The sequence below is a fragment of the Podarcis muralis genome, chromosome 7, assembly GCF_964188315.1.
Source record: "Podarcis muralis chromosome 7, rPodMur119.hap1.1, whole genome shotgun sequence".
NCBI classification, from domain to species: domain Eukaryota; kingdom Metazoa; phylum Chordata; class Lepidosauria; order Squamata; family Lacertidae; genus Podarcis; species Podarcis muralis.
The window spans coordinates 87,620,665-87,634,839 of record NC_135661.1 but is presented as its reverse complement, the minus strand read 5'-3'; the positions used below and the strand labels follow the sequence as shown (position 1 = coordinate 87,634,839).

At 46.4% G+C, this 14,175-nt stretch overlaps 1 protein-coding gene across 2 annotated transcripts in view; it reads right to left on the bottom strand.

The window, feature by feature from the left end:
- Window positions 1-230: 230 nt before the first annotated feature.
- LOC114603155 (cytochrome P450 2A13-like) overlaps window positions 231-14,175 on the bottom strand; it is an 18,376-nt gene continuing 4,431 nt past the window's right edge. The window contains exons 1-10 of one of the 2 annotated variants that reach the window (XM_077932370.1): window positions 10,988-11,116; window positions 10,689-10,878; window positions 6,591-6,753; window positions 5,180-5,329; window positions 3,928-4,088; window positions 3,163-3,339; window positions 2,775-2,916; window positions 2,427-2,614; window positions 1,226-1,367; window positions 231-1,135 (exon numbers count right to left, since the gene is read on the bottom strand). In XM_077932370.1, the coding sequence (XP_077788496.1) occupies window positions 954-1,135; window positions 1,226-1,367; window positions 2,427-2,614; window positions 2,775-2,916; window positions 3,163-3,339; window positions 3,928-4,088; window positions 5,180-5,329; window positions 6,591-6,753; window positions 10,689-10,859 (1,476 nt within the window). In that variant the 5' untranslated portion in view covers window positions 10,860-10,878; window positions 10,988-11,116 and the 3' untranslated portion in view covers window positions 231-953. Of the gene's footprint in view, window positions 1,136-1,225; window positions 1,368-2,426; window positions 2,615-2,774; window positions 2,917-3,162; window positions 3,340-3,927; window positions 4,089-5,179; window positions 5,330-6,590; window positions 6,754-10,688; window positions 10,879-10,987; window positions 11,117-14,175 lie in introns of those variants that run through there. The other variant, XM_028741948.2, reaches the window with a different exon arrangement.

Genomic DNA, 14,175 nt, shown 5'->3' with positions numbered 1-14,175 from the left:
TAGATAGATAGATAGATAGATGATAGATAGATAGATAGATGATAGATAGATAGATAGATGATAGAGATAGATAGATGATAGATAGATAGATAGATGATAGAGATAGATAGATGATAGATAGATAGATGATAGATAGATAGATAGATAGATAGATAGATAGATGATAGATAGATAGATAGATAGATAGATAGATAGATGATAGATATAGATGATAGATGATAGATGATAGATAGATAGATGATAGATATAGATAGATAGATATAGATAGATATAGATGATAGTTATTCTGAGGTTTCCCACATCAGAAAGTTAATACCAAGGGTGTGTTTCCAATTCTGAATGCTTGACAATAGATAGGCAGCGTGGTATAGGTCAAGATTCAGACAAAGAGATATACCACAATGCCCTAAACCAGATGATAGTAAAATTTCACATTCATTTTTAAAAAAGAAAACCCAAACAGTTCTTTCAGTTCAGTTCTGTCCCAGGAATGGAGAGGTTCCAGAGAAGCAATTTCCCCTACATTATGGCAAACCTCTTCTGCCTCCCCAAACCCTTCAGCACAGACCGAGCTGCAGGGTTAACAATTCTTCCTTCACAGTGAATGTTTCAGCACAGGAAAGTGACAAGGGGGAAGAAAAAACACAGGATGCGAAAAAAGAGCGGAAAGGGAATCTGATGGATGGAATGGGGGCTGAGGAGAGGGGTTCATTCATGGTGCCTGAGGGAAGGAACGGGGGCTGTGAGCCAAGGACCTTCCAAAAGAAATACAGGGGGGAGTGATTCTACCAATGGAAACATAGATCATGGAGCTTCAAAAGCAAGATTCTGGAGGCCGGAGGGTCAACCTGTTCTGGCCCTTCATGAGTTCAAGAACTCTCCAAATTTGGCATTTGAGGCAACCAAAGGTGGGTGACAATGGGACTCCGCTTCTCCAAGACACCTGTCCTCCTTCAGAGGGGAATGGCACACATTTCATAAAAATGTGGAATGGTGGCAAAGCCAACCAGCATGGGAGAGATGTTGATCTTTTCAGGAGGGACGGGAGATTTTAAGCGGAAGTTCTGCAGGATGCTGGTGAAGAAGAGGAAGAGCTCCATCCGGCCCAGATTCTCCCCCAAGCAGTAGCGCTTCCCTAGGAAAGAGGAGGAAGGTGAATACAGGCTTTCAGGGTGCTGTTATGGATGGCTTAGGAGTGCTTGGAAAAGGAAGGGGACTCACTCACCAACAGAGAAAGGCATAAAAGCCTCATTCTTCTTGAACTGCCCATTCTCATCCAGGAAATGTTGGGGGTCAAAAACATCTGGTCTTGCAAAGTGTTGGGCGTCTCTCAGCACAGACCCGAGCATGGGAAACACTTCAGTCCCCTGAACAAAAAAGGGAGAGAAATGAGAAGATACGGGAGAAATGGGAGATTTCAACACCAGGCCGATTGGTGTAGTGGTCAGTTCTGAAGCGCAGGAGCTGATCATAGCCATGCCCACCCCCAGAAAGTCCACAAATACAAGCCAGTGTGGCAATCCATCACTTTAGATAAAAGGTAAAGGGACCCCTGACCATTAGGTCCAGTCGTGACCGACTCTGGGGTTGCAGCGCTCATCTCGCTTTATTGGCCGAGGGTGCCGGCGTACAGCTTCCGGGTCATGTGGCCAGCATGACTAAGCCGCTTCTGGCGAACCAGAGCAGTGCACGGAAGGCTCAGAGGTACAGGGAAGTGTGCCGGACGCCACTCTAACTCAAGATGTATACACCGTATTTTTTGCTCCACAGGACGTACTTTTCCCCTCTTAAAAACTAAGGGGGAAAGTCTGTGCATCCTATGGAGTGAATGCAGGGGGGAGGCAGGCAGGAAAAGCCCCCAAGAGCCGCACACAGGTTTCGTGTGGCTCTTGCAGGCTTCTCCCTCCTTGTAGAAAAGCCCACAGGAGCCTCGTGCGGCTCCTGTGGGTTTTTGTGGGAGGTGGGGGAATTGCCACCCGCTCACTGTCTTGGCTTCTTTGCTCTTTGGGGCTGGGGGGGGGAATATTTTCCCCACCTTGATTTCCCCCTCTAAAAACTAGATGCGTCTTCCTATAGAGTGAAAAATACTAGATGTGTCTTCCTATAGAGTGAAAAATACGGTAGTTCTGTTTTTTATTTTTCATGTAGACCAGTAGTGTAATGCAACTTGTGAATAATAAAGACATCAGGAGAATAACTGGATGACTGAGGTGTCTATTCCTGTAATGAGAATTGAACCAGAAAGGGCTGGACTCCAGATGTTGCGAAGACACAGGAACTGTGCTGAGACCAAGAAAAGGATCCCCAAGAGTCGGTGCTCACACACTAACAAGACAGAGTGCTTGGGGAATTTCGCTGAGCCACAAACTGTATCTGGAAATTGTACCGAAGGGTCTGAGCCTCAGGAACTAATAGAATCACCGTACCTTGGGAAGGTTGTATTCCCGGAACTGGGTATCGCGGGTCACACGTCTTGCTACCCCCAAGGGGAGCATGTCACCAAATCTCTGGATCTCGTGGATCACAGCATCCGTGTAGGGCATCAGGGGACGGTCATCCATGTTGGGAGTGCGATTCGAGCCAACCACCCGTTCAATCTCTTCGTGGACTTTCTCTGTTGAGAAGTCAGCAGGATGAGACCAAAAGTGCTATTTGCACCTTCCAGGGAGCTAAAGAAGGATCCCAGCTCATAGCTGGGGAAACAAAGAGGGATCCTCCCATAGAAGGCAAGGACACATCTCTCCAGCCTATTTTCCTCCCCCTTCCGCAGTCACCTTCAACCTCCGGGTATTTCAGCAGAAGCAGGAAGCCATAGCGTAAGGTGGTGCTGACCGTTTCTGTGCCAGCGAAGAAGATGTTGAGGGTTGTCATAACCAGATTCCTTGCAAAGAACTCTGTGTTTGGGTTTTTCTTATCCTAAGTCAGAAGGAAAATGGTAATGGAGGATGCTTCATAGATTATATGTGGGTAGAGGCTAAAATCTGGTCTTCATATGTCTTCAAAGCTTGTTCTTTCCTGCTGATTGGCTAACCTGCAGTGATGTCACGATTAAACCAATGAGGATGAAGGGAGTAGTGTTGAAGAGGTGGCTTCCTTCCAGGGATCCTAGTTTCCTTTCAGACAAATACTTTGATCACAATACTTAGAATGAAATCGCCATACCTGCTGCATTTTCACCAGGAAGCAGTCAATGAAATCCCGAGGGGCATTTGGGTCCAGGGTCTCCTCGTGGTCTTTTACCTTCTCCATGATGAACTTCTCCAACCCTAAGAGCTGCTTGAAGGCTTTATGTTGTGGGCCAGGCAGGTACAGCATGATGCCCGAGAACATGTCATAGAGCTGTTTGTGTTGGTTTCAGAGGGTGAGGGGAGAGAAAACAGATATTGCACAAAGTGAAGCTGAGGTGGAGGTCTGTGGAAGCTGGAAACATATCATGGAAGTTTGGAAGAGACTAGGAAAAAGACAGACTCAGAAAGTCTCTCTCTAAGAAGAACAGAACAGGCAGCTGGAATTCCTGACTCCAGATAAAACTTGGCATCAACTGCTGACTAAGCTATCAGCTGTAACAGACATGACTTCTCCTCTTTAGGGGATAAGGATGGAGACTTGGAGGAGGACTCAGAGGGTGAGAAGGAATTTCTTACAGTGCTAGCAGCCTCAACAGCTCAATCTGGCCGAAGCAACATTCTAAACTTGCTCCAGTCAGACCTGGCCAAGCAGCAAGGCAGATCAGGAGTTGCAGCACCACGGAGAGCTCCAAGTGAGCAACTTGCCCCAACAACGGTCAATAGCTTTTTCTCAGCTACTCCGAAGCACTGTTGCTTGTAGAGATCTTAGATTCTTTCCGGACCAGGGGAAAGGGGCAACTCTCCTTGTTTCCATGGCCTCATCCCATGTGCTCTCCCTCTCCCCTCCCCTCCAATTTACCTGCCCCCAAGAGGTAGCAGTGAACCGGAAGCTACCCAGCATCATACTCAGCAAGGAGACGAACTCCTTATCTTCGTATTCAAAGCGATCGCCAAAGGCGATGGAGCTGATGACGTTGGACACCGTGCGGCTCAGCATGTAGGTGGGGTCAAAGGGTGCGCCTGGAAAGAAAGACACACAAAGGGAGCACCTAGAAAGCAAGTCACCCAACCCAGGAACAAATCAAGAGTACACTTTGCACGGGACAAGGATAACTGTGACTTTAAAGATGAATGGCAACCTTTTACAAAGTATTTAAAGAAGCAACAAAGTGAACTGGACCCCTTGGCGGGCTCTGAATAAACACTCACAAACTTTTTATTGATAATAACCAGTCAGATAAATTAAGGATTTATACAATTTTGTAACATGCAGAGAATAGCATTTATAGAGAAAGCAGAGACTGGAACTGAGGGAAGTCGGGGGGAGGGGAGGGGGTTGTTTTATGGGGGGAGGGGGAAACTGGGGGGGAATTAAGGATGATATGTTTTAAGATAATATGTTTTGTTTAAATTCCTAATAAAAAATATTTTAAAAAAAGAGTACACTTTGCAAAATAGTACAGTCTTACCTCATTATTCCTTTGAGAAACATTACTTTGATAGGATGTAGAGTGTTGGTGATGTATTTAGCTCCGGCTAAGTTACGTCTGTTTCCACCCATTACCAAAAGTAAATATAATATTCAGTATAAAGCCTTCAATTGCCCACTTAAATGCCCACTGTTTCTAACTATCACCTGTAACTCATTAAGCAGCATTTCTTGAAGATATTAAAATTGAGCTCACTGATTGATTGATTGATTGATTGATTGATTGATTGATTGATTATTTTGGGGTGAACCTGGCATCTGCAACTCTGGCTAGGAAACGGAAATATGGCATTGCACAGCGTCCAAGACACCCTGGGTGATAGAAAAATTCTTAAAGGGGGCTGAGAACATGGCAGAGGCCACACATTGCAAAGCCATCTAAGAATGATTTCATCCTACTCTCTTAAACCCATCAGAGGATTTTGATCCCAAGTTGTATAATTTAGAGATAGGCCAAGTAGACCCTCCCCTGGACTTCCATCGTCCACATGGAGGCTAGGGAGTAGGGTTGTTTGAACCTGTTTCCACATCCTATACTCCCGAAGTTAAGTGTGTCTTGCCCTGGTTTGGACCACTAGCATAACATGAGTCCATTTCTTAAAGATACCAAAACTGAGCTCACTTTTTGTTGCCCTCAGGGATTCCAGCAGGAAGTGGGCCTCCTCCAGGATCCGATCTTCAATGGATCTCCTTCCCATCCCAAAATTCCTCAGTGTTGTGATGGAGAATCGGCGTAGCTGTTTGGCCCGTTCCCCGTTACTGAAGACAACCCCTGAGAAGCAAAGGAGGAGGAGAAGGAAGGCATGTGCTCTGAATGAGAACGGGGTTGAAACTGCACAACAATGAAGAATGCCCCCCTTAAAAATTCACATTTTGAATTTTTTGCCTAGTTTCTAAAATTGCAATTTCAGCATTTGGAAGAACATTGCAAGCGTCAGGGTTTCCTCTCATAGGGTGTGTGCCTGGGTGTGTTGTTGTGTGCAAAGAGAGTTGTGGTCTTTATAGGATCTGTTAGAATTCCTGCTCCGTGACTGCAGTCATGGGATTGTTGTCTATCACATGACGGTATATGTTTTGACTCCACAGAGTGGGAAGTGACGGAGACAGGATGTTTGTGTTACTGTGTTCCGTAAAGTGGGACTATTGTCCTTTGGGGTTTTTTCTCTTTGCTGTCTGATGCTAGAGAGAGAGGGAGCCGTGTTGCAGTGCTCCATGTGTGTTTATATGTAAATAAAGTAGATTAGCCAAAATGCTGAGTTGCTGAGGTCTGTTTCGCAAGCTGCGCTAACTCTGTGGATCCCTAAGTGTGCTGGTGTCGGTTGGCATCAGTCACTGTGATGTTCGGGCTGAAGAAAGCTTTTGAAGCTCCCGAACGATTGACCAGGAGGGCGGGAACCTGCCAGTCGGGCATTGTCTCTGCCAGGGTCCTACTTGAGTGTAGGCTGAACTCCTGACAGGATCATGGAGTTGGGGTGGGATGGGGGCTTGCAAACTCTCGTCCAGCACCCTTCTTGATGGCTTGTCTCAATGGCATTGGAAGACATTCTCTCTGCCTCACTTCTTTCCACTGTAAAATATGTATTTTAAAAATGTACTTCAGGCACACCCAACTCCCAAGAGACTGTGATCTACTCCCAGTATAAGAAAACTATCAGTGATCTACACATTGTCATTGGAGGAAGGAAGAGTTGTTGAGCCTAAGGGGGAATGCCATAAATCCCCCGCCAAACAATCTACTGCTGGCAAACAAAAGCAGCGCTAAAGCCAAGTATCGTATCCACTATCATCATCAGCAGATGCCAAACGACTGCCACTTTAAATAATCCCACCATCGATCAGGAGCCCGCGATCGACCAGGATCATCCAGGGATCTATCTGTCAATCGAGGTCGACCGGTTGAACATGTCTGATTTGCTTCATAGGACCAGGGGAGGTTCACTAGAAGTGCCCTATAGATGCCCATAATCATGCACTCTGGTCTGCATTAAAAACAATAACAATCATGCCTCTGGACTGCAAAAGCGGAGACTGACCGTAACCCCGGAAAAGCCAGTCAAACGTGGCTTGCTCTCCACGGCCGCTGAACTCTTCAGCCTGATCCACCAGGGCCTCCTTCACGGCATCGTATCCACACAAGACCACAACACGGCGGGGCCCTAAGTGGATGGTGAAGACAGGACCATATTTCTCACGGATCTGTGAAAAGAGGAGGAGGGCATTGTGTGAGGTGATGGAACAGATGGAGAGATGGAGCAAATAGATTGGTTTTCAGGAAGACAAGGAATCGTAAAATAAATTTTATTTATACCCCGCCCTCCCCAGCCAAGACTGGGCTCAGGGTGGCTAACACCAGGTATAAAAACAATTGATTAAGATACAACTTAAAAACAAGATTAAAATACAACATTAAAGTGCAGCCTCATTTCAGTAGAAACTCAAATCAAAAACTTTTTGGAGATGAAAACGTCCAATCTTCACCGAGGCCAACTAACCAGACTGGTCCTACGTGGGCCAGAAAAAAGCCAGGGAAGCCCCCAAATAGGAGTTCCATCACAGAAGGAGGAAGGAAAAAGGAAAGAGGGGAAGGGGATCAAGTTGATGGCTGGACAGTGTTCTTGAAGCTACAGGTTTGACCAAACTGCGGGAGGCAGTGGAAGACAGGAGTGCCTGGCGTGCTCTGGTCCAGGGGGTCACGAAGAGTCGGACACGACTAAACAACTAAACAACAACAACAATCCACACAAGAAATGGGAAAGAAAGATGGAGCTCTCTGGACCAAGGTGCCTCAAGGAAGGGGGACAATGAGCCAGTGAGTGGACCTCTGTCTAAAGGAAGATTCATTGCAGGGTAAGGTACAGAGAGATGGGACTCTCGTCCAGGACCTGGAAGAAAAGGAGGTCAGAGCTATTGGTGTGGAGGGAGTGGCAACCCATGAAAGCTTTGAGGAATGGGGAATGCACAAGCCAGGATTCTACAAATTCCCTACCCCAAAAAAAGTATTTTAGGAGAAAGGCACACCATCTGGTCTGGCTTCAAATGGCCTTGTAATCTCCCCAGGTAGTTGGTGTCAGCAAGCTGAATCTGGATGGGAAAGAGTCGATTCAGATAAAACGCTTGGAGAGCAAGATATTGGATTATGGCAGAGTTCTTATTCTCCCAGGTCTTTGAGTTGAATGCACGTGAGCTGTGCAGGAGCAAGCAAGCTAGCAAGCTCCAAACAAGCTGCCGCCTAGATCTGCAGAGGCTCCTTTTATTAGCAGAGACAGTAGTGAAACCACCCTGAACTTAATGTATTTCCAGCAAGGCCAGTTGCAGGTAGTTCCGAAGGTGGAACTGGTACAACAGGGGTATACTATGTGTATAGCAACTGTCTGTTTATGTCACTTGATGCGGCACTAGCTTACGCAGCAATGGTTACCTAAAAATGGGGGAGTGATGTTAGGATTTTTATCTATCCGAGCTGCTCCAGCAGTGGCAGTATGTTTTGTATACATCATGTGAGTGTCTGAGTGAACGTGAGACAGGAAGTCTCATTACTGTCGGAAGTCAGTTTCACTTCTGTATGCGTCGCTGTTTTCTGTTCAAAGAGCACAGATGTGCCGATGGAGTCTTTGTATATAGACTGTAAATAAAGTAGTTCTAGAACTACGAAGGAGTCTTTCTTCTGCTATGATAAACCAGAAGATTAGTGTGCTCTTCTCAGGAGAGAAGGGTCACTTATCATTGGTCTCTCTGGACTGAGGGAGATTTACAGGCAGAGAGGGCCACCGGAGAGGCGCTCCGAAGACTTGGGAAGTTGGCAGCCTTTCCCAGGGCGTTGTTTCCAACACATTTCCAGCGCTAGCGATACACGTGTCAGATAGGCATTTCCCCCCCAAATGTTCCCCTGATACTTGAAAGCCTGTTTGTCTTGTCTTGCTCCAGCCAAGTGGAACTTTAAGCAAAGCTTTCTTCAAGGGAGGCACAGAACGGGCATGGCAGCCAGACACGCTGTGGCGTGTCTTATGAGGAGGTGGGGGTGCCCCCACGCTGCATCCGCATCCCCACAGGAACTCAAACCAATTCCGAAGAACCATATAGTTGTGTTACGAATAAAATGCACGTCGATAAATGCATCCCACACACACACACACAAATGTGCACAAGCGGCAACCACAGTTGCACATATTCTGAAAATGGCACACACAGTGGGAGAAAAACAGCTCTTCAAACTTTAGATCCCTGCCCTTTAGAATTGGAGAAAGAAAGGAAAAACCTTACAAAAACAGCAACGCCTTTAGGCAGTGCCAAGAAAGGCTCTGAAAAACATCCTGTCATTACCTCATCCATCAAACAGAAGAAGTGGAGACCACACTCTGAGGGAGCTTCTAATTAACGCTTGCAAACCCTTTTTCATGAATGGAAAGGCCAGAAATATATGAATACAGTAGCTTGTTTTGAAACAGAATTCGAACAAAAGTCACAAAGTCATGTGCAGAGTGGATCAGAGGGGTTCTGAGCAACAGGGCATGGCCAGGTCACGGGCAGAAAAATAGAGCAGAGCTTTCCAGACTTTGTGTGTTGGTGATAAGCCTTTTAGACATGCCTCATTTTGCGACACAGCAAATCACTTCTACTGGTAAACTGGAGGATAAACCAACCGCTTTCCAGCCCCAGGAGGAGCGCAGGGAGCATTCATGCGACACATCTACACACTGCAGCCAACACATGAATGTGTCACGGCACAGAGTTTGGGAAAACTCTTGGTCAGAGTGACTATAGGACCAGGTCCTGGGTCATCATCATCATAATAACCTTAATCTTCATCATCATCATCATCATCATCATCTACAAAAACTGGAACAAAAATGCCTCATCTCATTCTCTTTCCTAGTCCAATCAAGGCAACACCATCGCTGCCTAAACTGGGGTGTGGGGAGAGCCCCGGGATTTTTGAGCGCCTCACTAGAAATAGCACAACAAAGAGGCAAAGAAAGGCTGCCTTTTATTCCTGCCTGGCAGGGGGTTGGACTAGATAACCCTTGGGATCCCTTTCTGACTCGAACATAGATTCTGTTCATCTGGGACTCACCATTGTGGGACTGCCCCATTTTCTTTCATGCCCTCCTTGTTTCCGGGGGTCACCCCATGCAGCCTTTTTGTCATTTGCACGACATTTGTGGGGTGTGTGCGTGTAATGCAAACCCATCAGGGTACCCACCCTTCATTCTGACTTGTCTGTAGGGAGGCTACATGACAAGCAATGGGTGCCCCACACTTTCCAGGGGATTCCCACATCACTGTCCTTACAATGAATCTATGAGTTATGTATCTATGCTTGATGGTGACAGCAGTCACGAAATTAAAAGACGCCTGCTTCTTGGGAGAAAAGCAACGACAAACCTAGACAGCATCTTAAAAAGCAGAGACGTCACCTTGCCAACAAAGGTCCGTATAGTTAAAGCCATGGTTTTCCCAGTAGTGATGTATGGAAGTGAGAGCTGGACCATCAAGAAGGCTGATCGCCGAAGAATGGATGCTTTTGAATTCTGGTGCTGGAGGAGACTCTTGAGAGTCCCATGGACTGCAAGATCATCAAACCACTCCATTCTGAAGGAAATCAGCCCTGAGTGCTCACTGGAAGGACAGATCCTGAAGCTGAGGCTCCAAGACTTTGGCCACCTCATGAGAAGAAAAGACTCCCTGGAAAAGACCCTGATGTTGGGAAAGATGGAGGGCAGAAGGAGAAGGGGACGACAGAGGACGAGATGGCGGGACAGTGTTCTCGAAGCTACCAGCATGAGATTGACCAAACTGCGGGAGGCAGTGGAAGACAGGAGTGCCTGGCGTGCTCTGGTCCATGGGGTGACGAAGAGGCGGACACGACTAAACAACTAAACAACAACAACAACAATCTATGCTTGATGAGCCACTTGGGACACAAGAAGTGAACCTTCTCACGCCTGGCTGAGGAATGTGCACTTGGAGCGTTCCTGCACTGCAAGGGTTGGGCTACATGACCCCTGGGGTCCCCTCCTTCCACACTTCTAGGCTTCCAAGTCCCCGAGTGGCTTGCAAAACTATTGAGGGCACTTGGCCAGGAGATGAGAGGAAAGGCGGCCGGATGGACGGACAGGCGTCCAGAGACTTACCTTCATCAGCGACTGATACATGTCCTTTGTGTTGACTTGCAGCAGGTTCCCAATGAAGGGCAGCGGAGTCGGTCCAGGCGGCAGCTTCTCTCTCTTCTTCCATGCTGAGAGGAACAGCAAGCAGAAGAGGAAGGAGGCCAACAGGAGGGTCCATGGGCCCAGGAGGTCCATGGGAAGGCTGGATGGCAACCTGCAGGTGAGGAGCAGAGGAAGAGATGGACTTACTGGAAGGAGCTTATGCAGCTCAGTCGCAGCTTCTGAAAGCTGCAATTAAGTGAACAACAGATTTATCTATCTACCCTCTATCTCTGCAGTTGGAGATAACAATAAATTAATTTCCGGAAGCTCCAGAGTGGATGGTTCACTGACAGGATAGAGAAAATCTACTGGGTGAGTAATCTGGGAGCGGGAGAAAATCTCAGCATTGCCTAAGAACCACTTAAGGCACTGAAGATCAATCCAGCAAAAACACATGCCACTCGTCTTATTGTTTTATTTCACTGCCTTTGAAACTACGCCTATGTCAATTTAAGTGCTCATGCAAAATGTGACCTGATGACTGATTTAGGTTATTGGTAAAGGTACTTGATAAAGAACAAGCAGAAAGCTCAGTTTGAACTATAAATCAAACAAAGGTGTTCTCTATCTCTGAGAGGTTTTCTCCCGGGCTCGTCCTGCGGTTCTTTTGAGCCTCTGTTGTTCATGTTTATTTTGCAAAGGAAATTTGTACTTGTGGTGAGATTGGAATTCTGAGCATCACAAGGACACACTGCTTGACTGTGAGAAGCCTGCACTGTAAATTCATATGACTGCAAGGATGAAGAATTCTGAAAGGCACTCCATTGACAGTTAATGTGGCAATAGCACTGCTTGAGGAAATAGGTGTGCAGGTGAGAAAAAATGATTCTAGGAGAATCTGCTGATGAAGTGCCAGAATTGCCAGAAAAGGAGATACGAGCTGCTTTTCTGGCAATTGCAGGCTCAGATCTGGGGGAGCCAAGGGGGAAGAAAAAAAATATTTGAATCAGAGACGCAGTCTGGAAAGCAGAATGGATTGGCAGAGTTGCACATGGGTGTGCAAAGACTGGGAGGAACAGAGCTGCCAAATACTGGGGGTTTGGTTTATTTATTTTAGGGGGGCAGGAGTGGAGCCAAAGCAGAGAAAGGATAGACTTTGTGTGCAGTCTGAAAGGAATCTTGCTTCCCTGGTTAACTGGAAGAAGAGGAGCAAGACTGAACAAACAGGACTAATGGACTGATATACAGATACAGGACTGATACAGAGCTGTATACAGAGCTGATACAGGACTGATACAGATACAGGACTGATGCTGATACATATCTGGAAACGACACAGGAAATGGATTGGGGCACAAATTAAGGTTTTAAAGTAACTGAACTTCTATGCATCAATATACAAACACAGCTTTTAAAAAGCTTTTCTTTCGGAGGAGGAGATAAGGAATAAAGAGGGACTGTTTTATAATTGAAACAAAATTTAAAAATTCCTTCCACTAGCACCTTAAAGGTAAACGGACCCCTGACCGTTAGGTCCAGTCGCGGCCGACTCTGGGGTTGTGACACTCATCTCGCTTTATTGGCAGAGAGAGCCAGCATACAGCTTCCAGGTCATGTGGCCAGCATGACTGAGCCGCTTGTGTTTTTTATTATTATTATTAATATTTTTTATTGAGATTTCTGAAAAAAGAAAATAACCAAACATATATCAAACACAAAAGACATAACTATCAACTATATATAAAAAGAAAAAAGAAAAAAAGAAAGACACAGTTTTTCATACATATATTCCATAACCATCTGGACTTCCTCACGTTTCCCTTTCCTGCGTTCTCGATATAAAAGTTATGTTCAGCAATTTATTACCTTCTTTCAGGTCTTATGTTCTAATTCTAATATGTTATGCCTCTGGTTTTGAATAATTCCATCAAATATTTAACTGCTTAATTTAGGCATAACTTTACTTCAAATCTCATCAAATCTTATCTTTGTATTTCAGCTTATTCTCATACATATCTCATCTAGGCTGCTGTTGCCATAATCTTTCCTTTCATGCACCTTCTTAACATTCATACAATTTATATAGTTTTTGTAAATAGTCTTTAAACTTCTTCCAGTCCTCTTCCACCTCCTCTTTTCCCAGGCATGACTGAGCCGCTTGTGGCGAACCAGAGCAGCGCATGGAAACGCCGTTTACCTTCCCGCCGGAGCGGTACCTATTTATCTACTTGCACTTTGACGTGCTTTCGAACTGCTAGGTTGGCAGCACCTTAGAGACCAACTAATTTTGTTATTGGCGTGAGCTTTTGTGTGCATGCACACTTCTTCAGAAGAATCTTTTTTAGACTTTCTGCATAGAGAAAAGTAAACAAGCTGGGGAGCACTGGGCGGAAGGCTGGCAAAAAACAACGTCCAGCAGAAGGAATAATTGAATAACATAGAAGGAGCATCTGACCAACTGGAAGAAATATTGACTACACATCTGACCGATGGACAGCTGCAGGTCCTTTTATCTCTTTCTTTCTCTCTTTTCTCTCATTTATTATCATTCTTGTGTTATTTGTCTCATTCTAATGTGGTAAGAACTGTATACAGATGTGAGAGGCAGAGAAGGGGAGAGCTCCCCGGTTGAGAGCAGAAGCACGCATGAGCAGAAGCACCAAATTGCAACCCGTGCGTGCGCAGACGCGGGTTGCGAAGGCTGCATGTTGCAAACGTGCATCCCGCACAGATCACGTTCACAACCCGAGCGTCCACTGTATTGCAAAAACTTCAATTAAAAAACGGGGCAGAGCTCACCCAGCTGCTGAGAAACGGGCAGTATCGCATTGGGGAAGAGGCTGCGAGGCCTGGGAACATTTTCTTCCCCTTCTCCATTTTCATTGGCATTTATATGGTGCTTTCCTGCCAAGTCGTCTCTTTTCAAAAATGAAGCAGTGAAGCAAATAAATAATCTAAACTAAGAAGATGGCCCTGGGGATTAGGGCGGGGCACACCGTCCAATTGGGGCAGGCCCTGAGGTTGCCTCTGCCTGTGACCCCTGCCTTCCTCCAACCCTGCCTTTCCCAGAACTTTTTCCTGGCTCTCAGAAGCGACTGTTCTTTCCTAAGAGAGACAGTGCAGCATAGTCAGTGGTGGAGGAAGGGGAGTGTGGTGGGGGCGGTCCGCCCCTGGTGTCATCCCTGAGGGGGGGTGACATCGCCGCCCCGCCCCCCTGGGACGCTCACTGTGGGTGGTGCCCCCCTGGCACACAACATGTGCGCCGTTCCAGGTACCAGAGCAGCTAGCTCCACCACTGAGCATAGTTGTCAGAGTGCAGGACAATGACCTGGCAGAGACCAGGGTACAAATTGCCACCACTTGACCATGGAGCTCGGTGGGTGTTACCTTGGGGGGGGCAGTCACAGCTTCTCAGCCTGGCCTACCTCACAGGAGTGTCAAGAAGATAAAATGGGGAGGGGGAGAAACT